This window comes from Myotis nattereri, assembly GCF_964212035.1.
Source record: "Myotis nattereri genome assembly, chromosome: X".
Classification (NCBI taxonomy): domain Eukaryota; kingdom Metazoa; phylum Chordata; class Mammalia; order Chiroptera; family Vespertilionidae; genus Myotis; species Myotis nattereri.
Window position 1 is genome coordinate 2,656,536 of NC_138078.1, and position 24,520 is coordinate 2,681,055.

Here is a 24,520-nt window from a genome sequence, read left to right on the forward strand (position 1 = left end):
TCAGCCTGGCCTGTGGGATTGGGCTGAAACTGGCTCTCCAACATCACCTGAGGGGTCCTGGATTGCGAGAGGGTGCAGGCCAAGCTGAGGGACCCCACGGGTGCACAATCAGGGCTGGGGAGGGACCGCGGGAGGGCTCTGGGGCATGTCCAGCCCATCTCACTCAGTCTCTGATTGGCCAGACCACAGCAGCAAGCTAACCTACCGGTTGGAGCATCTGCCCCCTGGTGGTCAGTGCACGTCATAGTGACTGGTTGACCAGTTGACTGTCTGCCCCCTGGTGGTCAGTGCACGTCATAGTGAGCAGTTGAGCAGCCTTAGCATATCATTAGTATATTACGCTTTGATTGGTTGAATGGAGGACTGGACGACTGGACACTTAGCATATTAACCTTTAATTATATAGGATTTTTAAAGTCTTTATTGTTGAAAGTATTACATATGCCCTCTTTTTTCCCCCCATTGGTCCCCTCCAACCCACCCCAGGCCCTCACTACCCCACTGTCTGCATACATAGGTTATGCATATATGCATACAAGGTCTTTGGTTGATCTCTTCTCACCCACCCACCCTCCCCTGTTTGAACTGTTACAACCAGTTTAGTCTTGCTGAGTTTTCCTTTAACCAATAGCAGGGTCTTTGGGAAAAGTGCATTTTATGGAAGGTTTGTTTTCTTATTACGGTAAAATATACAGAAAGTGAAATGTACCATTCTTAACCATCTTTAAGCAGACAGTTCAGTGTCATTCAGTATATTCCCCATTTATCTTCCCAAATGAAAACTCTGTCCCCAGGAAATAATAACTCTCTTCTTTGTCTCCCTTTTTCCAGCCACTGGCACCCACCATGCTACTTTCTGCCTCTGAATTGAAGGATTCTGGGTACTTCCCATAACTAGGATCATACATGTTGGTCCTTTGGTGTCTGGGTTATATATATTTTTTCCAAATACATCTTTATTGATTTCAGAGAGGAAGGGAGAGGGAGAGAAATATAGAAACATCAATGATGAGAGCGAACCATCCTGTGCAGCCCACACAAGGGATCGAGCCCACAACCCAGACATGTGCCCTTGACCGGAATTGAACCCTGACCGCTTGGTTCATAGGTCGATGCTTAAGTGCTGAGCCACTTTAGCTGGGCTGCAGGCTCGTTTTTGAGTAATCTCTGTGGGATGTAATAGAAATGGAATCTGACCCTCACTCCAAGTTCTGTGACACAAGCGTTAGCAGACTGTGGCCCGCAGGCCACAACCAGCCCAATGCCTACTTTTGTAAAGTTTACAAGCTAAGGATGGTGTGTGTGTGTGTGTGTGTGTGTGTGTGTGTGTGTTTGGTTTTTTTCTTTTCATTTATAAGTGGTTAAAAACAAGGAAAAGAAAAATCATGTCAGGATACTTGAGAATTCTGTGAAACGTTATGGAATGTTTCTTTGGAATACAGACGCGCCCATTGATTTACGTATTGTTCACGACCGTTTCTCTCTGCAAAGGTCGAATGGAGTGGTTGTAACAGGGACTTACGTGCCCACAGAGCCGCAGGCATTTACTCTCTGAGCCTTTGAGAACAAGGTTGCCCACCTCTCTGACCTCATGCAACCTGGCACGCATATATGCATAACAAGTCAGACAAGTATATTCACATCTGTTCACCTCCCTGCCCACGTCCCTGATCTTGTTCAGCAGCCTCAGAGAGTACATTCAACAAATCGTACCGCGCACACATTTTTTTTTTATCAGCACAGAAGCCTTTTTTCTTTTTCCCCACTTATCATGTCATGAATTCATAGGGAATGGGTTCCAGCAGCTCAGGCTCCTTTCCATCGGTTCTCACAAAGTGAGCTTCTCTGGGTGGAGCAGGCTGACGCTTCAGGTGACCCCAGGGACCTTTCTCTTTGGCTTCCTTCTTTTTCTGATCATGTTCCTTCACACGTTTCAGGAAGCTGTCTCGGCTCTTAGAGAGCTTAATATGCTCAATATGTACATTAATTCTCTTGGCAAGAATCTTGCCCTTAACTTGCTTGTTCACAACAATGCCCACTGCATGTTGGGTGACATTGTAGACTTCCAGTTGATGTCCACAATATCGCCTTTCTTGTAGATTCACATGTATGTGACCAAAGGAACAGCTCCATGTTTGCTAAAAGGCCTGGAGAACATACAGCGGGTGCCTCCCCTCTTTCCCTTTGTGTTAGTCATTTTGGCGAATTACTGGAAGATGGCGGTTCCGGCCGACAAAAAGCCCGCGCACACATTTTTATTTTTATTTTTTTGTTAATCCTCACTTGAGGATATATTTGCACTGACTTTATTTTTATTTCATATTTTTATTGACTTCAGAGAGGAAGGAAGAAAGAGAGAGAGAGAGAGAGAGAGAGAGAGAGAGAGAAGCATCAATGATGAGAGCGAATCATTGATGGGCTGCCTCCTGCACACTCTTACTGGGGATTGAGCCTGCAACCCGGGCATGTGCCCTTGACCGGAATTGAACCCGGGACCCTTCAGTCCACAGGCCTACGCTCTATCCATTGAGCCAAACCGGCTGGGGCTGCATTGAATTTTAGAGAGAGTGGAAGGGAGGGGGAGAGACACACAGAGAGAAACATCGATGTGAAAGAAACACATTGATTGGTTGCCTCCCATACGCGCCCTGACCAACCGGGGCTGGGGCTCACGCCTGCAACTGAGGTACATGTCCTTGACAGGAATCGAACCTGCGAGCCTTTAGTCCAACGGCTGATGCTCTATCCGGCTAGGGTCAGGCACACATTTTTGGAAGATGTGATGAGATAGGAGGACACAGTCAGTGCACTAGGACCCTCACCTCTCAGCACCTGCTTCCTCGATCCGCCGTGATCAAGGAAAAGAGAAAGGGGATGAGGGCCCAATTCTAATTCCCTTTGGAGACAGGCTCAGCTGGAACTGCCCTACCTGTTGGCACTCCCACGGTGTTAAAAGGAGCGTTTATTTTTATGTTGTTGGCACACTTGCATTCCCTTCATTGAAGTTCTATTGTCTTTAGATTTCAAGCTCCCAGTGTCTACAAAAGTGCTCATTGGGCCTATGTGATACTTTCAACAATAAAGATTTAAAAAATAAAATAAATATATAAATTGGACAAGATAGACTATCATCTTAGTTAAAATACCAAAAAAAAAAAAAAAAAAGTCAATGGAGAAAAATATTCTCAGGTGAGGATTAACAAACAAAAGAATATACTGTGTTTGTTAAAGTGATTTGCATTTCACACAAATATGTAGCAATACATAAACTTTTGGCCAGCGCTGTTTATCGATAGTGATTCCATTTGGGTACTAATGATGGGGAAGTCAGTAATGACAGATTGGAAGGTTGGCTTTTTCATTTTAATTTATTATTTCTAGCCATGAACTAATTAATTTTGCTGTGTTGTATAACCAGGCGAATGTTATTAACCCAAGTCCCATTTCCCACTGTTTTTGGCTTTTATAGAACATAGATGATGTTAATTACACTTAATGAGTTGAACAACATATATGAAAGATAATCCTCAATTCCAAGACTCTAATGTGTGAGTTGCCATCTGTTTTTGGACCAGAGAAGAATAATTTGATTCTAAAGCTTTTTTTTGTGTGTGTGAACAGCTTGGAATAAGAGCTGTTTATATATTAATCACTTACTGAAGTCCTATGGGTTATAATGCCTTCCTTTTCAAGCAGTTTGGGGTTTATTGTGTGACATCTGCTCATATTTGGACACTTTAGGGTAGTTAGCAATTTCACCATAAGGCTGTCCCCCCCCCCCCGCCCCCCCCGGTCATGTACAGTCCAGTTCAGTCCTGAACACAGTCATTTGCTTTCTGCTGCAGGTTTCTGTAAGGAGTATGTCCCATTCCGTCTCTTCTACAGAATTTTTCCCATAATGAACTGTGTTTTAGTTTTATGAGCAAAATCCGTTTTCCCTTGTGCCTGCTTCTCTCCGACGCCCTTCGATTCCTAGTCTAAAAGTTGTTGACAGATGTTTAAATATCATTGGTGTTTATTTCAGTGGTAGCTTTTTAAAAAAAATCACCCTGGTTGTTTCTTTTATCTTATACTAGAGGCCCGGTGCACAAATTTGTGCACGGGTCGGGTCTGGCCAGCCTGCCCCGACTGGGGCCTGGGGCCCATGGGGACTGGCTGGCCAGGGGGAGGGGCCCGGGAGGAAGGCCGGCCAGCCCCACCCCCATCGGGCCAGTTGGCCTGCAGCAGTGAGCGTCATAGCAACTGGTTGTTCCCGTTCCCGTCATTCTGGTTGTTCCGGTCACTTGGCTTATAGATAGATAGATAGATATCCTTTTTTTTTTTTAGAGGGTGTTTATTAAGATTTTTAAAAGTTTGATTTTTAGAGAGGGAGAAAAACATCCAGGAGAGAGAATCATTGATCAGCTGCCTCCTTCACTCCCCCTACAGGGGATTGAGCCACAACCTGGGCATGTGCCCTGACTGGAATCAAACCTGGGACCCTTTAGTCCACAGGCTGACACTATCCACTGAGCCAAACCAGCTAGGGGACAACCAAAGACGTTTTAGAAGGAAGAAGGGACAGAGCGCTGAAGACACGCTGGTTCACTGTTCAGTGTGCATATTGATTGAAAAGTAAAAGCACGTGTGACAGGAAGGGTTATCATTATGAGACATAAGCCTGGCTTCAGAAATCAGTGCGAGCGAGCGGAAGCCCCGGGGAACGGAAATGTGTGGCCCAGGAATGGAAAGTTGAGGCGTGCTAGTGCCTTTTGTTTGCTATGTTTTTAGGGAAGCCTTAGGGGGGATTCAAATGTGGCCTTAAGCAGTGTGGCTCAGTGGTGAGCATTGACCTACGAACCAGGAGATCGCGGTTCGATTCCCAGTCAGGGCACATGCCGGGTTGTGGACTCAGTCCCTAGTAGGGGGCGTGCAGGAGGCAGCCGATCGATGATTCTCTCTCATCATTGATGTTTCTATCTGTCTTTCCTTCTCCCTTCCTCTCTGTGAAATCAATAAAAACATATTAAAAAAAAAAAAGATTGGGATGTGGTTTCTGTGTTTTTCCAAGCATGTAGTGTGTGTGAGGTGGACATGTACACACAGGCATGCCTGTCAGCACTGTTATTATCGCCGCCTGAGCCGTGTCTGAAGTTTCTCCAAAGCGTGCTTTCTCCCTTGGAGGGTGTGTATGGTTCCCATTACCGGTGGCATGTGGCTCAGTGCTTAGAGGTATTTCAGAGCAGCATTCATTTATCATTAAATGATAGCCTTGTCTGAGCTAAAATTAATTTGACCTACTTTGAGAATTTTAGCATTCACACTTTCTACAAGTAGCATAATAACTTGACAGGCCATTTAAAAGATATGTTTTTATTGGTTCCAGAGAGAGGAAGAGAGGGGGAGAGGGAAAGGGAAGGAAAGATCAGTGATGAGAGGAAATTATGGATCGGCTGCCTCCTGCACGCCCCCCACTGGGGATCGAGTCCGCAACCCAGGCCTGTGCCCTGACTGGGAATCGAACCGTGACCTCCTGGTTCATAGGTCAACGCTCAACCACTGGCTCAACCACACCACGGGCTGACTGGCCATTTTCACTTCTTTTTCACTTGGCTAATACAACTACCTAGTCTGTGCTCACGTTGGACACGGAGATGATGGAACAGTAGACTGGTTACGTTTGGGTTGGGATGAAAAAGAAAACCACCGACATCAATTTGAAGGAGAAAACGGGGATGGGGAGGCGGATACGTCCCACAGATTTGTAAGGTGTTTTGTTTTTACAAATCTCTCCATGTCTCCCCAGGCAGACGCGTTGCGGTTTCTATGCTCGGATGCTGGGGGGCCCACCAGTGCGGAGGGGTGCACATGAAGTCACCGTGAAGGTAAGCGGGGATCTGCCTCTGGATCTGTCTTTTCACCTGAAATCTGCTTGCGAAATGGAACTGCGTTTTGCCAAAACGGAATGCCTTCTGTTTACAGTGATGGGGGGAGCGGGGGGAGAGACACGGGGGGAGAAAGATGCAGGTCTTTCTCCTCGCTGAACTTGAAGGTAGTGTAGATAGAACATGATTAAGTCATCAGGGCTGGATCACCATTCTATGTGCTGAACTGGCATTTTACTGCCTTGCAAGAATTTCAGATACTGGATGGGCTCTTACCAACTTTTCTGAGTCTTCCCGGGATAGCTGGCAGCTTCTAAAATCAATCTCCTGTCAACACTGAATTAAAATTAAGCTGAGCCCGGCTGGTGTAGCTCAGTGGATTGAACATAGACCCATGGACCAGGAGTTCACCGTTGGATCAGGGCACATGCCCGGGTTCAGGGCTGGATCCCCAGTAGAGGGTGTGCAGGAGGCAACTGATCGATGTTGCTGTCTTTCTCTCCTGGGCAGGCAGGAGGACGTGTGAATAGGGTGTGAGTATGGTTTGGGTGGACCCAGTAGCCACCTGGGAGACGCCCGGTGGTGTGGGATGTAACTCCAGGACTGGCCGTGTCTTCTGTCTGGTCCGCATCCTCCGTGGATGTGGGCCTGGTTTTCGGGTGAAGCCATGAATGAACCCGGAAGGGGCAGCTGGCACAGGAAGGCCCCTCTCTGCCTGTTGCACCATAGGGCTGTCTTTCGTTCCTTGGAGAGCGGCGATATTTTCTACCACTAGACCCGCTCCTGTCTGCCGGTCCTGCGCCTCATTTCCTGCTTGGGAGAGCTGCCTCGCGCCCGTGCTGCTTATTTCCAAAAACAGTGCCAGGTTTTAATTAGATTTTAATGAATGGGGAAGCGGTCCAAGTTCACAGGAGAAAACCTGCAAAATATGGAAGAGCACATACTCACATATGTAGATATAACCCACTCCAAACAGAGGCTTGTTTTGCGGAGTATCGTGTGTGTGTGTGTGTGTGTGTGTGTGTGTGTGTGTGTACACAAAACAAAATTTAGCACCATGCACGTTCCATCTTGTAAGCCAATATTTTAAATATATCTACATATATTTTTATTTTAGAGAGGAAGGGAGAGGGAGAGAGATAGAAACATCAGTGAAGAGAGAGAATCATGGATTGGCTGCCTCCTGCACGCCCCCTACTGGGGATCGAGCCCACAACCCGGGCATGTGCCCTTGACCGGAATCCAACCTGGGACCCTTCAGTCCCGTAGGCCAACGCTCTACCCACTGAGCCAAACAGGCTAGGGCTGTCTTCAGTTTCTTGATGGGCTTTAAACCCAAATTATTATTTATGTTGGCATACTTGTTTAGAGGGGCAACCCCAGCGAAGCCATCCGCTGGCATGAACGTTTAAATTCCTTTCTAAGCAACACGATGGGGACGTGATGCTGTGGGTCACCGTGGAAGGGGCTGTTCCTCTTCGCCCCATCCCAGCTGCGGAGTCCTCCCGTCAACCTAATGGGCAGTGTCTCCAGTCAAAACTGGGTCAGGCAAGAAAACAAACACCACCCACTGATTGGACCTGTGGTTTCCAGTTTGTTTTGCTTTTCACTTCCGTTCAAGGCCACAGGGGACCTGCCGCTGCTGCAAAAGCTCTCTTTTGCTTCAGAAAGAAAAGAGGCTGGACAGCATCCCCTGGCGCTGCATACAGCCGGTGTCCGGAGCCCAGCCAGGGGCCGGCCACGAGTGGGGTCCGAGGTGTCCCCTGGAGAAAATGCTTACCCACACACGGCCTCTGGGGGAGTGCCTTCCTTTTTTTCTTCTTCTTTTAACAAAAATATTTTTATTGATGTTAGAGAAAGAGGAAGGGAGGGGGCGAGATAGAAACATTGAGAGAGAAACATTGATCGGCTGCCTCCTGCACGCCCCCTACTGGGGATCGAGCCCACAACCCAGGCATGTGCCCTGACCGGGAATCGAACCCTGACCTCTGGGTGCATGGGATGATGCTCAATCACTGAGCCACGCCGGCTGGGCAGTAGTGCTTTTTTTGATGGGCTTTGTAAGTGCCACTTGGGTGGCCTGATCGTTGATGACCATGCTGAGGCTGCCAGCTCTGGTGGATTTTAAGGGGGTGGGGGGTGTCTGCTGATCCCCTCGGATGCCCTTGCAGGTTGCTCTTTAGCGGTGGTGCACAGTTGGCTGAATAAAGTCCTAACTGGCTCTTCTGGGACCTGCTGTGCGGGGGGCCTGCACTGGGAATATGAAGCATTTAGCCCTCCCTCCTGCTCCCCCACAGAGGGCTGTTACTGTCCTTCATTTGGAGATGACAGGTCTGTCACAGAGCTTGCCCTGCGATCTAGAGCTAGAAGGAGGTGGAAGCGTGGTGAGAGGTCCGCCTGCCGGCTCTGACCCCGGGTCCCCCATCTTCTGCCCCAGCTCTGCAGCCAGCACGGGAATGTCGTGGACCACGTCATGCATCCACTGAGACGGTTCTTACAGAGAAGACGCAGGCCACCTTCCCCACACACACAGTAGACGGTGCCTGCGTGCCCTTCAAGCCTTGGCGCAGACGGCGGAGCTGCCCCGGGTCCATGGGAGTGTCTGGCACATTGTTGGAGATCAGAACCACGCTTTCACTCTAGCACTGTGTGTGTGTGTGTGTGTGTGTGTGTGTATGGCTTGTCCCCATGGCTGGCTCGGCCCGTCAAAGGTGTGGTTTATACCTGACCCTATCCCAGCCTTATAAAATACCGCAATGATTCTTGTTATTGGATATGTTTCACTGGGATGTATGCTTTTTTAAAATTTATTATTTTTTCGTAATCCTTACTGAGGATATTTTTTCCATTGATTTTTAGAGGGAAGGGGGAAGAGAGAGAGAGAGAGAGAGAAGGAAAGAAACACCAATGTGAGAGACACATCGATTGGTTGCCTCCTGCATTCACTCCGACCAGGGCCGGGGATCAAACCTGCCACCTGGTACGTGCTCTTGACCAGGAATCGAACCCACAACCATTGGGTGCACCGGCCAATGCTCTGCCATTGAGTAGCACCAGCCAGGGGGGGAAATATGCTTTTTATATAAATAATTATGAAATTTGTATGTAACACATGATCACACAATATAACACGAACCAGACATGAGTTAGCTTTGTGGATATAACGTCACGGGAGTGGTTTTCTTCCACTCATCTCAAAAAGTGCAGAAAAATGCCTGGCGTGGCTCAGTGGTTGAGCATCTACCTATGAACCAGGAGGTCACGGATCGACTCCCTCCCGGTCAGGGCACATGCCCGGGGTTGTGGGCTCCATCCCCAGTAAGGGGCATGCAGGAGGCAGCCGATCCATGATTCTCCCTCATCATTGATGTTTCTATCTCTCTCCCCCTCTCCCTTCATCTCTAAAAACAATAAAAATAAATTTTTTAAAGTGCAGAAGAAAACAAAAAGAAATACAGATGTGTTTGAAAAAACTCTCCATTTTCTCCTCTCACCTGTCTCACAGAGGGTGGCTCTCGCTTCCACAAACCTCGTCGCTGCGAGGTGAGGCTAAGATGAGCATAACCAGCGACGAGGTGAACTTCCTGGTGTATCGCTACCTCCAGGAGTCAGGTAAGGTTACCCCCCTTCTGTGGGGGAAATCCACTTTCCTGTGGGGGAACACGTATTCCCATGGGGGAAATACACCTTCCTGTAAGGGAACACATCTTCCTGTGGAGGAAATGTATCTTTCTGTGCAGATACCCTTCTTCCTGTGGGGGAAACGCACCTTCTTGTAGGGAAAGGCATCTTTCCTATGGGGGAAACGCACCTTCCTGTGAGGGAACACATCTTCCTGTGGGGGAACACACCTTCCTGTGTGGGAACCTATCTTCCTGTGGGGGGAACACACCTTCCTGTGAGGGAACACATCTTCCTGTGGGGGGACACACCTTCCTGTGTGGGAACCTATCTTCCTGTGGGGGGAAAACACACCTTCCTGTGGGGGAATCCCACTTTCCTGTGGGGTGAACCCTTATTCCTTGGCGGAAATGCACCCCATTGTGTGGGAAAGGCACCTTCCTGTGGGGGAACTCTTCATCCTGTGAGGGAAATGCCCTTTCCTGTGGGGGAAGTGCACCTTCCTATGAGGGAACACATCTTCCTGTGGGGGAAACAAACCTTCTGGTGAGAGAACGCATCTTACTGTGGGCAAATCCACGTGCCTGTGGGAAACACACCTTCCTGAACAGGAACCCCTCTTCCTGTAGGGGAAATTCACCTTCCTGTTGGGGAACACATCTTCCTGTGTCGGAACCTAACCTTCCTGTGGGGGAACACACCTGTGGGGGAAATGCACCTTCATGTGAGCGCACACATCTTCCTTCAGGGGAATCGCACCTTCCTGTGTGGGAAACTATTTTCCTATGGGAGAACCTAATTTTCCTGTGGGGCAAACATACCTTCCTGTGGGAGGACCACACCTTCCTGTGAGGAACACAGCTTCCTGTGGGAGAACACATCTTCCTGTGGGGGAACACATCTTTCTGTGGGGGAAATGCACCTTCCTATGAAGGAAACCTTCTTTCTGTGGGGGAAATGCACCTTCCTGTGGGGGAAACACACCTTTCTGTGGAGGAAACACACCTTTCTGTGGGGGAACGCACTATCTGTTGGGGAACCCTTCTTTGCGGGACGGGGGAGGGAAAGGCACCTTCTTGTGGTTGAACACACCTTCCTGTGGGAGAATCCTTTATCCTGTGGGAGAGACACACCTTTCTGTGAGGGAACACATCTTCCTGTGGGGGAAATGCACCTTCCTGTGTGGGAATCCTTCTTCCTGTGGGGTAAAGACTCCTTCCTGTGGGGGAATGCGTTTATCTTTTGTGGGAAATGCACCTTCTAGGAGGAAAACGCACCTTCCTATTGGAGAACACACTTTCATGTGGGGGAACCCTTCTTTCTGTGGAACAAATCACCTTCCTGTGGGGGGGAAAACACACCTTGTTGTGAGGAAACATACTGTCCTGTGGGGGGAAAGCAGCTTCCTATTGCAGAATTGCACCTTTCTATAGGGGAAATGCACCTTTCTGTGGGGGGAACACACCTTCCTGTGGGGGAAACGCATCTTCCTGTGGGGAACTCATTTTCCTTGAGGGAAATGCACCTTCCTGTGGGGAAACCACCGGCCCTGTCGAGTGTGATCTATCAGGGACGGGGGTGCAGGCTCCCGACAGGACCCAGAGTGTTCCTGGGGCAGGAAAAGGGTTTCGTTCCTGAGGTGGCATGGAGGACGATATTCCTTCTTCCCTCGGCGTTTCTATTCAAGTCAGACCTTGTTGGCGAAGATACTAGCCCAGTCGAGGTTGCGTTGAATTGGCCGTGCGATGAGGTGCTCTCGGCCTTGGGCAGCAGTGTAGATAGAAAGGAACCCCTTAGATTAAGCACCTCTGATTTATTGAGTTTCCCCCACCACCCTCAGAAAACGGGGTACCCTACGCAATTTTCTGACACTTAGGAATAGCTCTTGTTTCTTCCAATACTTTCGAACATGAGCGAGAATTTCCTTTTCATAAGGAATGTGCAGGCCCAGTGCGGAGTGGGCCTTGTGCGTATTAGCACAAGGGGGGTGGGTGGAGAAGGCAGCAGGGGGCACTGAGAGTGCCATGGGGCCTGGCCCCTGGCACAGCTTTGTCCACATGAGAGCGGGATTCCTCACGTGAGCTCGTGCAAGTTGCTGAACGTTGCTCTCCCTGTCACACAGCACCAGACTGCCCCCAACTGGCCACATAACCCAGTTCACAGGGTGTGTGTGTGTTTGTTTTTCATTTGTCATTTTTATTGTTTTTTCTTTTATGTTTTTTTAATCCTCACCCAAGGATATATTTTCCATTGATTTTAGGGAAAGTGGAAGAGAGAGGGAAAGACAGAGAGAAACATCAGTGTGAGAGAAACACATCCCTTTGTTGCCTCCTGCATACACCCCGACCAGAGCTTGGGCCGGGGAGGAGCCTGCGACCGAGGTACCTCCCCATGACCAGAATCGAACCCGGGACCCTTCAGTCTGCAGGCCAGTGCTCTATCTACTGAGCCAAACCGGCTAGGGCATTTTTTAAATTCTTGATTTTTAATTCTTTTTACATTAACTTTATTCTTTTTCTTAGTTTCTAAAGGAAATACTCCTCTAGCCTTGAAAACTGTACAGTAGGGGTGGGGAACGTCCAGCCCTCGGCCGTATGAGGCCCGCGAAACCATGGGGCCTGGCCCTCCAAGGCATTAGGGGTGGGCTCATTCAATGTCTGACCAGATAGAGCAGGCTCATGTTTAAGTTGGTCATTTTGTAGGGCCCCCGAATGATGTTATAAATATCCCCATGGCGCTTGGCAGAGAAAAGGCTCCCCATTTCTGATCTAAAGGCTTTGAGGTCATTCGTGAAGGTCAGGGTTTCTCAGCCTCGGCACTGTGGACATCTGGGTGGGATCACTCTTCCTCCTGGGGGCGACCTCCTGGTACATGGGGTGTGTAGCTCACATTTATTGAGCACCTATGTGTGCCAGGCGTGATTCCAAGTATGTCTCAGATGAAACGATTAACCCCCAGGAAGAGACTGAGCTGCTCCCTCTTTTACAAGGAGAAACCCAGAGTGTGGACAGGGTGTTGAGTTCCCCAAGTCACACCGCCAGCAAGTCAGAAAGCTAGGATTCCGATCGGCCATCTGGTTCCAGAAACTTCCTCTTTCCAATGTGGTGAAATCGCTGGCTTATTTTCAGACAGTAAGCCCTTCGTTCCTGGAGTACACCCTACTTGGCTCGGACATCGTGTCCTTTTCTGTGTTGCTAAACTCAGTCTTATGCTGGGTCTGGTGAATTAACATGCATCTCACCAAGGCCAACTGGGCTGGGATGCTCCTTTTTTTTTTTTTTTATCTTTTAAAAAAATATTTTTATTGATTTCAGAGAGAGGAAGGGTGAGGGGGAGAGAGAGAGAAACATCAATGATCATCAATGATGAGAGAATCATTGTTCGGCTGCGTCCTGCACGCCCCCCACTGGGGATCAAGCTCAAAATCTAGGCATGTGCCCTGACCAGGAATCGAACCGTGACCTCCTGGTCCCATAGGTCAGCGCTCAACCAGTGAGTCACACCAGCCGGGCTGGGATATTCCTTTCTGAATGTCCTCATCAGGTTTTTGGGGCTCAGTGGGGGTGTGCAGCAGGCAGCCGATCTATGGTTCTCTCTCATCATTGACGTTTCTCTCTCTCCCTCTCCCTTCCTCTCTGGAATCAATTAAAAAAATAAAAATAAAGCTGAGATGGTTGTGCCCTCAAAGCTGTTTTCCATCCTGTGCAAATGTGGGTCTTCTGGGGCCTGTGTCTTCCCCATGCCCCTTCCCGCTTCCCCCCAAACCAGAAGCCGGGGTGGGGGAGGGTGGTCCTGCAGCTGATAAGGTGGTTGAGGCCCCGGTGCCCCTTAGTGCCTGTGGCCGTGCCTCCACCTGCCTCCAGGCTCACGCCCCGCCTTCCCTGTCTGGCTGCAGGCTTCTCCCACTCGGCGTTCACCTTCGGTATCGAGAGCCACATCAGCCAGTCGAACATCAACGGGACGCTGGTGCCGCCCGCCGCCCTCATCTCCATCCTGCAGAAGGGGCTGCAGTATGTGGAGGCTGAGATCAGCATCAATGAGGTATGTGCACCTTCCCCAGGGGGCGGCCCCCAGCCCCGCTCCCGGGTCCTGGGAGGGCTGGCCACAGGCCCCGTCCTGCACGCCGGCCCTGAGGTCCTCGCCGGGGCAGGAGAGTGTGGTGGCTTCACTACAGGCTGCAGGGACCGGAGTGAGCTGTCCAGGCCCCGTGCACCGGGGTGTTTTCCACATGCACACGCGTCTGGCCGGCTACTGCGCGTCATGGTTTCCACATGCACACGCGGCTGGCCGGCTACTGCGCGTCATGGTTTCCACATGCACACGCGGCTGGCCGGCTACTGCGCGTCATGGTTTCCACATGCACACGCGGCTGGCCGGCTACTGCGCATCATGGTTTCCACATGCACACGCGGCTGGCCGGCTACTGCGCGTCATGGTTTCCACATGCACACGCGGCTGGCTGGCTGCTGACCAAGCACCGTGATGTCACGTGCGCTCCCCCCTCTGAAAACACAGCTGACCTTCCCCCATGTCCCTCCTCGGGGCAGGCGTGCACCGTGCCGAGCACAGAAGGGGCGTCCCTCCCCGCTCTCTCTGAGCGGCCGGTTCCCCAGGGCCCTGGAGATGTTCTGTAGAATCTGTCCTGCGAGTGACCCTGACACGTGCAGTCAGAAAATCGGGGAAGGACAGGGGGGACTGTCCTGCTCAAGAGCCTTCCAGGTGCCGGACTGGTGATGGTGCTCACCAGAGAGCTGGTGGGAGAAGATGACCATAATGACAAAGTAAAATGGTGACAGTTTGCTCGTATCCCCTCCTCTTTTTGGGTTGGCCTCACTGCATAATTGGGCCAATTTTATACGCATGGGTGGTTTTATTTTATTGTAACTTTTTTCAGAGAGGAAGGGAGAGGGAGAGAGAGAGAGAAAAACATCCATGATGAGAGAGAATCATCGATCGGCTGCCTCCTGCACGCCCCACACTGGGGATGGAGCCCGCAACCCAGACAGGCGCTCTTGACTGGAATCAAACCCTTCAGTCCACAGGCCAACGCTCTGTCCACTGAGCCAAACCAGCCGGGGCAACGTTTCTTGTCTTAATCCTCACCTGAGGATGTGTTTATTGATGTTAGAGAGAGGAAGGGAGAGAGAGAGAGAGACAGCAATGTGAGAGAAACATCCATCGGTTGCCTCCGATGGTATGTGCCCTGAAACAGGAGTCAAACCACGACCTTTTGGGGTACGGGATGATGCTCCAACCTACTGAGCCACCGGCTGGGCACGGAGGCATTTCACAGGCCGCCGATAGGCAGTTCACCAGTCAATAGGCGGATGGTCTCGGAGTGAGGTCCTCCTGGCGCAGGAGGCCGATTGGGCCGAGGTTCCTGCAGACACGCTCTCCCACATTGCCGGTAGTGATAGTGACTCGCAGGGACTCCCACACCTGTCCTCGCAGCTTTCTCAGCCTGGGGCGCTGGGCATTTGGGGTGGGTCATTCCTGGGAGGGAGCATCCTGTGCACTGCAGAACGCTGAGCAGCTCCAGGGTCTCCACCGTCACATGTCACAGCATTTTCTGTCCCACTTTGACAACCAAAAAGGTGGCCAGGCGTAGCCCAAGTCCCTTGAGCGGGCACCCCTCCATCATTGAGAATCATTGGATCTGGGAGAGCATCTTTTATATGAGATACGGTAGTGCCTCGGATACAGTAAAGCATCTTTTATATGAAATACAGTAGTGCCCCAGATACAGTGGTAGAGCATCTTTTACATGAAATACTGTAGTGTCTCAGATACCAATAGAGCATCTTTTACATGATATACGGTAGTGCCTCAGATACATAGAGCACCTTTTACATGAAATACAGCAGTGCCCCAGATAATAAGAGCATCTTTTTTTTTTTTAATATATTTTATTGATTTTTTTACAGAGAGGAAGGGAGAGAGATAGAGAGTTAGAAACATCGATGAGAGCGAAACATCAATCAGCTGCCTCCTGCACATCTCCTACTGGGGATATGCCCGCAACCCAGGTACATGCCCTTGACCGGAATCGAACCTGGGACCTTTCAGTCCGCAGGCCGACGCTCTATCCACTGAGCCTAACCGGTTTCGGCAATAAGAGCATCTTTTACATGAAATACAGTAGTGCCTCATACAGTAGAGCGTCTTTTACATGAAATATGGTAGTGTCCCATATAACAATACAGCATCTTTTACATGAAGTACGGTAGTGCCCCAGATACCAATAGAGCATCTTTTACATGATATACGGTAGTGCCTCAGATAACAATAGAGCACCTTTTACATGAAATACAGCAGTGCCCCAGATAACAATAGAGCATCTTTTTTAAAAAAAATATATATTTCTTTATTGATTTAAGAGAGGAAGGGAGAGGGAGGAAGAGATAGAAACATCAATGATGAGAGAGTCATTTTTGGCTGCCTTCTGCACGGCCCCTACTGGGGACCAAGCCCGCAGCCTAGGCATGTGCCCTTGGCCGGAATTGAACCCGGGACCTTTCAGTCCGCAGGCCGACGCTCTATCCACTGCGCCAAACTGGCTAGGGCAAATAGAGCATCTTTTACATGATATACGGTAGTGCCTCAGCTACATAGACCACGTTTTACATGAAATACAGTAGTGCCTCAGATAATAATAGAGCACCTTTTACATGAAATATGGTAGTGCCCCAGTTCAGTGTGGTATTTACCAAACATTGGGTCCCCCACTGAGGACAGCATTACACCCTGTCTTGCACCCAGGCTCACCCCACCACACACACTCTGCCCACCGCTATGCCCTGGGCAGCGCCTGCCCCTCCTCGCCTCTGCCCGCACCTACCTGCCTGCGGTGCCCACAGCCCAGTGCCAGGAGCTTCGGGGCTGATGGCCGTCCCTTGCCTTCCCCCAGGATGGCACGGTATTCGATGGCCGCCCCATAGAGTCCCTGTCCCTGATCGACGCTGTGATGCCCGACGTGGTACAGACGAGGCAGCAGGCCTTCCGGGAGAAGCTGGCACAGCAGCAGGCCAGTGCGGCGGCGGCGGCGGCGGCATCAGCAGCAGCAGCAGCAGCCACGGTGGCCACGGCCACCACGACAGCCACGGTGACCCCAGCAGCTGTTTCCCAGCCCAACGCCCCAAAGAACGGAGAAGCCACAGTGAATGGGGAGGAGAACGGAGCACATGCCATAAGTAAGTGCGGGCATGTAGTATGCAGATGCGTGTGTATCTGTGTGCACACATGTGCCTGTGTTAGTTTGTGTGTGACTGTGTATGTGTGCACTGTGTGTGTGTGTGTGTGTGTGAATGTATGTGCATGCACCTGTGCATGTCTTATGCAGACGTGAGCATTCTTCCCTGAGTGAAATTTGCTTCCCTCGGGTAAGTCGTGCAGCCGCCCCGGCCCTGAGGGTCGAGATGACCAGGGTGTTCACACCTCACCCCGAGGCCTCCTCACATACAGCCTCCCAGCCGCCTCAGCTGAGGCTGCGGCCACAGCCCAGCCCCGTGGCAGGTGACCGTGAGTGGGCACAGGCCAACGAATTCTTCACGTCCGTCCTACGTTGCTCAGCCACGCGGCTTCTGTTCCCTCGCACAGATAATCACTCGAAGCCCATGGAAGTAGACGGGGACGTTGAGATCCCACCCAGCAAAGCCACGGTGCTTCGGGGCCACGAGTCCGAGGTCTTCATCTGCGCCTGGAACCCCGTGAGCGACCTCCTGGCCTCGGGGTAAGGGCGTCAGCCGCGGTCCCGCCTCCGGAGCGCGTTCCCTCTCACCTACCCGGCACCTGCTCAGGGGTGCAGACCGAAGCCTGGGGCGCCCCTGCTGCCCTTCCTGGGGTGCTTCCTACTGTGGTAAAATTGTGGAGAAGTCCCCGTGTTCTCCCTGGGTGGGGGCTAATGCCTGCATTTAAAATTACTCTGTGCTGCAGAGATGGTGCGGAGAAAAGCCTGAGATAAAAAAACAGCTGCCGTGGGGTTGGACTTAGGGCAGGCCATGCCCCTGGGTCTCTCACGGCGCCCGGCCCCGAGCTGCTTGGCCTGGAGCCGTGGCCTGCCTCTGCCCGTCGGCTGCGGGCCCTGACGCAGGTTGCATGGTGGGGAAAGGGAGAAAACCCGTGAGGACGAGAGGAGCTGACTGCGGGGCGCTTCCTTCTGCAGGTCCGGAGACTCGACGGCGCGGATCTGGAACCTGAACGAGAGCAGCAACGGGGCGTCCACCCAGCTCGTGCTGCGGCACTGCATCCGCGAGGGCGGCCACGACGTGCCCAGCAACAAGGACGTGACCTCGCTGGACTGGAACGTAAGCCCCAGCCGCCTCCCACATGCTGGACTGTCTGGTGCCACGTGGGGTGCAGGGGTGCTGGGGTCGTGGGGCTCCCTTCCTGAGAGCTAGCCAGGTCATGTCAGGCTCCTTCCCGGCATTAGCCCACGGCTCCGAGCAGCCAAGGAAACGTGACTTCCACCTTCATAGTTCTTCCTTTTTTTTAATGTTTTCATTCATCTCAGAGAGAAGAGAGAGAGAGAGAGAGAGAGAGAGAGAGAGAGAGAGAGAGAAACATCGATGATGAGAGTCATCATCAATCAGCTGCCTCCTGCACATCCCACACTGGGGATCAAGCCCACAACCCAACCCGGGCCTGTGCCCTGACCGGGAATCGAACCATGGCCTCCTGGTTCACAGGTCGATGCTCAACCCCTGAGCCACGCCGGCCGGGCTGGAGACCGGTTATCGACGTGAGAATGTTCTAGCTGTGGGGTGAGAGGTTCTCTTCGCTTTGTCAGAACCGCCCCCACTAAGCTGTTTCTGTCGGCCTGTTTCTTTCTGGCCCGCAGAGCGATGGGACGCTGTTGGCCACGGGCTCCTACGATGGCTTTGCAAGAATCTGGACGGAAGAAGGTGAGTGCTGCCGCCCTCGGCTTGGGGTCGGAGAAGAGCGGCTTTGGCGTGGAAGCGCCATGTGAACGGGCCGTGGCCTTGAAGTCAGCGTGTTTGTTGTTTGTTTACTTACACCACAGGTAACCTGGCCAGCACCTTAGGCCAACACAAAGGCCCCATCTTTGCCTTGAAATGGAACAAAAAGGGGAATTACATTTTGAGCGCTGGTGTGGACAAAGTGAGTGTTCGCTAAAATACGTCTTTGATCGGTAGACGCTTACTGGTGTTGAATTTCTAGATAACATCGTGGTTTCTCTGAATTCTGAGGCTTTCTGCTTCCTCTTAAGAAATGTGTGGTGCTTGATATATATATATATATATGTGTGTGTGTGTGTGTGTGTTTAAAATATGTTTGTATTGATTTCAGAGGGGAAAGGAGAAGGAGAGAGAGACAGAAATATCAATGATGAGAAAGAATCATTGATCCACTGCCTCCTGCACTCCCCCTGCTGGGGATCCATCCCGCAATCTAAATCGAACCGTGACCTCCTGGTTCATAGGTCAGTGCTCAACCACTGAGCCACGCCAGTCAGACGCCCGTCACGTCTTAATATGTCACACACTCCACAGACCTTTGTGCAAAGCTCCCCTGCTCGCTTGAGGTGCACAGCTCAGCGACAGCCTCAAAGCCAAAAGTACTGACCATCTGGCCCTTGGCAAAAATAGCTTTGCTGAACTCCACACTCCAGTGTGACCCTCTAGGCCAGTGATGGCGAAACTTTTGAGCTCGGCGTGTCAGCATTTTGAAAAACCCTAACTTAACTCTGGTGCCGTGTCACATATAGAATTTTTTTGATATTTGCAACCATAGTAAAACAAAGACTTATATTTTTGATATTTATTTTATATATTTAAATGCCATTTAACAAAGAAAAATCAACCAAAAAAATGAGTTCGAGCGTCACCTCTGACACGTGTGTCATAGGTCGATGCTTCTAACTCTCTATCCTTTCCCTTCCTCTCTGTAAAAAATCAATGAAATATATTAAAAAAAAAAAAAAAGAATTCCTGTTTGTTTTCCAGGGAAACTGTTTCCCTCCCTTATTTATAGACCGCTGCATGGGTGCCTTGTGCCAGTGCAACTCAGTTGCCCTGCTCTTTATCCCCAATTCAGGGAGTGACCGACGCACAGGGCAGTTTTCAGAAATGCACGTTTCTTCTTCAGCTCCTCATTTGGAAAAGTGCCAGAAAGATACTTAGATAAGCTTTATTATGAGTTTCTTCAACTTGTAATGGGAGCGGGGAAACCCCCACTGATCTCGGTACTTTTCCAATTATCAGTTACAGCTGCTGGGTCTTGTGGAGTCGCCACCACCCCACCTGGCTCTCGAGATTGTTACATATAAAACACTGGATTCCACAGACCTAGGCAAAAAGACTGCCGAGGATCTCATGAACAGCTAGCTATATACTGATCACATGTTGAAACAATATTTTGGCCATACTGGAGTAAAATAAAATGTGTAGTTAAAACGTAGTTTCATGGCCACAGCAACCTCGGTTCATATCCGAGTCACAGCACCAAAAAACGAAAAGAAAAGGTTGTTTTAACAGTTTCTCTTTTTCTTTTTGGTATTGAGTGCTTACTAGAAAACAAAGTTCCCCGCGTGGCTTGTGTCCTGTCTTTATTGGGCAGCACTGGAGTGGAGGGAGGAGGGGCCACTGCCTGGTCTTGTATGATAACTTTTCCGAGAGAAAACTTGGCGAGAAGAACACTCACTAGATTTCCTTTTCGTTTGCGGAGCACAGACAACAATAATTTGGGATGCCCACACGGGAGAAGCCAAACAGCAGTTTCCGTTTCACTCTGGTGAGTCTTTTGGTTTGGTTTTGTAATCCTATATAATAAAAGGGTAATATGCAAATCGACCAAACGGCGGAACGACCAGACGCTATGACGCGCACTGACCGCCAGGGGGCAGGTGCTCGACGCAGGAGCTGCCCCTGGTGGTCATTGTGCTCCCATAGTGGGTGCGCCGCTCAGCCAGAAGCCCTGAGTCGGGCTCACGGCTGGAGAGCAGGTCTAAGCCATCAGTCGGACATCCCCCCATGAAACGTCCTGTGAGATATTCCTCACTACTCCAAGGAGTGTGTCCATGGAATCCAGCTGCAATCGCAGTGCTCTCAGGCGTCCATGGTACAGATTCCCCAACATCAAAGCATTAAAAACACCCCAGGGAACCAATCCCAGGACCAGTGTGGCCTTCTTTCTCCTGCCAGCCCAGGGGGGCCGTGTTGGGGATCCCTGAGATCGTGCCCACATAGGGGAGTCCAACCTCAGGTTTGTCGCAGCGGAAGGACATAGAGCACAGTCGGCCGAGAGGAGAAAGGTCACAGGGCGAAATCCAGCATTGGCAGTGGTCTTCTCTCCCGGAGTCGCCAAGGATGGGCCGATTCCCCCAGAGACAAGTGTGAGGGGCCACGTAGAGCGCAGTGGAGACTCCTGTCCAGGATCTTCATGGAGGCTGGTACTGCAGGCAGCCTCTCCCTGGCTCGGACCCGGGTTCCAGACTCCTGGAAGGAACTGACGTAAACTACTAGTTTGCAGTTCAAGTACAGAAGCTGCTCTTATCAGTTAGGGAATGGTGGGAGCCTTCAGATATCCAGATCCCCAGACGTGGGCCAAGAGAACAGGGTCCCCCTGAGGTGGGGCGTCTTTCCCACAGGGGTGTGCAGCCGCTGCTGCGGCCCTAACCACGTCCCTCTGTGTGTTGTGGCCACAGCAGGCCACGTGGGGCAGCCTGGGCTCTAGAGACTCCAGTTTTCCACCCCCTGTCCCGCCCGCAGCCCCCGCCCTCGATGTGGACTGGCAGAACAACACGACCTTCGCCTCCTGTAGCACCGACATGTGCATTCATGTCTGCAGACTCAGCTGTGACCGCCCCATCAAAACCTTCCAGGGACACACGGTAAGTGGGAGGCCTGACAATGGGGCTCAAGTTCATGGGCATGTGCCAGGAGGGGGAGCCTCGGATTAAAAGATGCTGTGACAGCCCTAGCCGGTTTTGCTCAGTGGATAAAGCTTCAGACTGAAAGGTCCCAGGTTCGATTCTGGTCAGGGCACATGCCCAGGTTGCGGGCTCCATCCCCAGTAGGGGGCATGTAGGAGGCAGCCGATCCATGATTCTCATTATTGATGTTTCTATCTCTCCCTCTCTCTCCCTTCCTCTCTAAAATCAATAAAAATCTATTTTTTAAAAAAAAGATGCTTGTGACGGCCTACTTGTCCCTTGGATTTTTAAATGACTGGAGTATTTCTTGCAGCATGATTTCTGATGCCCTATTAAAATGCTACTGACATTCCTTTAAGCAGATTTGTCACCTGCTTTTTGAATTTTTTTATTAACACATTTAATTTTTTTATTATTTCTTATTCTTTTGTTAATCTTCACCCGAGGATACTTTTCCATTGATTTTTTTAGAGAGAGTGGAAAGGAGAGGGATAGACAGAGAGAAACGTCTCTGTAAGAGAGACACATCGACCAGTTGCCTCCTGCACTGCACCCCGACCAGAGCCAGGGATTGAGCCTACAACCGAGGTGTGTACTCTTAATCGAAATCAAACCTGGGACCCTTCAGTCCAAGGGCCGACACTACCCACTGAGCTTAACCAGCCAGGGCTTTTTTTCCTCCTCCTACTCAAATCTGTGATGCCATTATGGTACTCATCTAACTGTCCCTGGGGGTGGGGTGATTAATAACAGAAAAAAGAAAGGTACTGTGACTGCAGACCAGGTCTTTTGCAGCCCTTTGCTGCTTGGGCTATTGTAATATCTCAGTTGGTTGGGTTGACCCAGGTATGGGCAGGCAGTGGAGAAAACATAGACCCTGAGGTGAGGTGTTGGGTTTTGGAGGAAGGACTTAGAGTAGCTATTAAATATGTGACGACATAAAGAAAAGGATGCTCGTCATGAATGAATAGATGGGGAATGTTAGCAGAGAAAGGAAAACTATATTTAAAATCAAAACAAAATAGTCAAATGGAAATCTGACAGCTGAGAAGTTTGATGTCTGAAATGAAAATCTTAATGGGTGGGTTTAACAGCCGATTGAGATTGCAGAAATAAGGCTAATGAACCTGAAAAGAGATCATAGAAATAGCCAGTATCCTGAATTTGGTGGAAAATGCTGGTTTTTAGAGAGTGGAAGGGAGGGAGGGAGTGGGGGAGAGAGAGAAACATTGATGGGAGAGAGACCCATCTATTGGTTACCTCCTGCGTGCACCCTGACTGGGACCAGGGACAAACCTGCCACCCACCACCCTTTGGTGCATAGGCCAAAACTCTAGCCACTGAGCAACACCGGCCAGGATGAAAATGATTTTAATGTCAGTTTCAAAACAACGGTGGTCGGTGGTCATACTGGTTTTCTGTGCTGTGCTTATTAAATGTAAATGCACTGGCTCCCGAGGTGTGATGTTTTTCTTAGAGAAACGTGGATGCGGGTGACTGGTTTTGCATGGTGTGTGGCTGTGCATTTACCTACAGGAGAAAGGCAGAGTAAGCAGCAGGAAAATCTGAGTCCTGTGGTGGAAACTATGAATAGTCTGAAGAGATGACGGGGCGCTGCTGCCCCCTGCTGGACGGTTGTGGTACCTACTCACAGGCCTTCATTGCTTTGTAAAATCCTTTGCTCTCTTTCAGAATGAGGTCAATGCCATCAAGTGGGATCCTTCTGGAATGTTGCTGGCGTCCTGCTCCGATGACATGACCTTAAAGGTAATGTGGAAGGAAGGGCTGCTGGATCCCAGGCAGCCCCGTACTCAGTGCAGGTCTTACCCTCACGGCTGCTCTGGGTGATGATTTTGTATGGAACACTTCCCACTGCTGTAAGTTTGCCCCATGGCTACTCGGTGCCGCTGGCGCCCCCGGGATTTTGCCCACCCCTCTACCTGGGCAGCGACCCGCGGGTGGGCTAGCTGCCCCAGGGCCCCAAACCTGAGGAGCGCTCACAGCGTGACAGTGTGGAGCCATTCCTGGCTAGAGAAAGAACTCCTGCCTGCTCACACGCTTGCCATCGTGCCCTCTAGATCTGGAGCATGAAACAGGACACGTGTGTCCATGACCTGCAAGCTCACAGCAAAGAGATCTACACCATAAAGTGGAGTCCCACCGGGCCCTCCACCAGCAACCCGAACGCCAACATCATGCTCGCAAGGTAAGAGGGGACGGGCCACAGCCCAGGCCCACGCGGCTCCCAGAGCCACCTTGCTCACTGTGGCTGGAACAGTTATTGTATCAAAGGGAACAGAAACATTAGTCTGTAAAAGAGATGGCCAGGAAATGTCACTTGTATCAAAGGGAATAGAAATTGTGCGAAGGGGTGCTGTGAATGAGTTAGAGAGTGGAAGGGAGGGAGGGAGTAGGGGAGAGAGAGAAACATTGATGGGAGAGAGACCCATCTATTGGTTACCTCCTGCATGCACTCTGACTGGGACCTCCCTTCCAAACTGTACATGAGTAGCTGCCCAGATAGGATAGGGCCCATGAGACAGCGCTATGAAGTGACGCCTGAGTAAGGGTGTGGATCCTTGTCGCCGGGCTGGTGGGAGGCAGGTCTGTGTCCAGGCGTCTGGCATGTGGCTTCGTGAAGGTTTCATCAGGATGGAGAAAGCAAGCAGAGCTGAGCTCGGTGTGCCCGAGGCCCTGCGTTACTTAGTCTAGCACAGGGCTGCAGGTGGCACGGGTTCTGAGCGGCAGCACAGGGCTGCCCCGCCCTAGCAGGGCTGACCGAGCCATTTCTATAGTGAACCCCCAGGGCAGCAGCATGGTCCCCAGAATTGGGGAGAGGGGTACGTGGCCATGGTGGGCAGCCCAGACCCACGCCACTTGAGGTTGCGGTGCACAGAACTGCCTCAGCCCAGTGCTCACAGGACGCCATTCGGCCCCGTGTTTAGTAAAAACATCTAGAAAAACAAGCTGGAGAGATTCTGAGGCTGGAGATGCCAGGATCCTTCAGGGTCTGGGATCCACGGTGCACACAGTGGATTGCAGGAACCAATGAATGTGAAATCACCCTGTTTCCCCAGTAACAGCATCCAAAAAAGCAAAAGACAGGAATCTATCTACACTAATAAAAGACAAAATGCTAATTGAC

The 24,520-nt window shown here is 50.8% G+C and overlaps 1 protein-coding gene and 1 pseudogene across 2 annotated transcripts in view; one reads left to right on the forward strand and one right to left on the reverse strand.

Moving 5' to 3' along the window:
- The window catches only part of TBL1X (transducin beta like 1 X-linked), a 122,016-nt gene that overhangs the window by 92,805 nt on the left and 4,691 nt on the right, over positions 1 to 24,520 (forward strand). Inside the window, exons 2-13 of the mRNA XM_081080913.1 lie at positions 5,786 to 5,864; positions 9,370 to 9,476; positions 13,381 to 13,526; positions 16,393 to 16,675; positions 17,082 to 17,214; positions 17,647 to 17,788; positions 18,322 to 18,385; positions 18,505 to 18,602; positions 20,174 to 20,234; positions 21,212 to 21,333; positions 23,068 to 23,142; positions 23,454 to 23,581. Coding sequence (XP_080937039.1) covers positions 9,419 to 9,476; positions 13,381 to 13,526; positions 16,393 to 16,675; positions 17,082 to 17,214; positions 17,647 to 17,788; positions 18,322 to 18,385; positions 18,505 to 18,602; positions 20,174 to 20,234; positions 21,212 to 21,333; positions 23,068 to 23,142; positions 23,454 to 23,581 — 1,310 coding nt within the window. The 5' untranslated portion in view covers positions 5,786 to 5,864; positions 9,370 to 9,418. The remainder of the gene's footprint in view (positions 1 to 5,785; positions 5,865 to 9,369; positions 9,477 to 13,380; positions 13,527 to 16,392; positions 16,676 to 17,081; positions 17,215 to 17,646; positions 17,789 to 18,321; positions 18,386 to 18,504; positions 18,603 to 20,173; positions 20,235 to 21,211; positions 21,334 to 23,067; positions 23,143 to 23,453; positions 23,582 to 24,520) is intronic.
- On the reverse strand, positions 1,723 to 2,197 carry LOC308512137 (large ribosomal subunit protein eL21-like; annotated as a pseudogene). Its single transcript has one exon. The product of its transcript is annotated as a large ribosomal subunit protein eL21-like (transcript).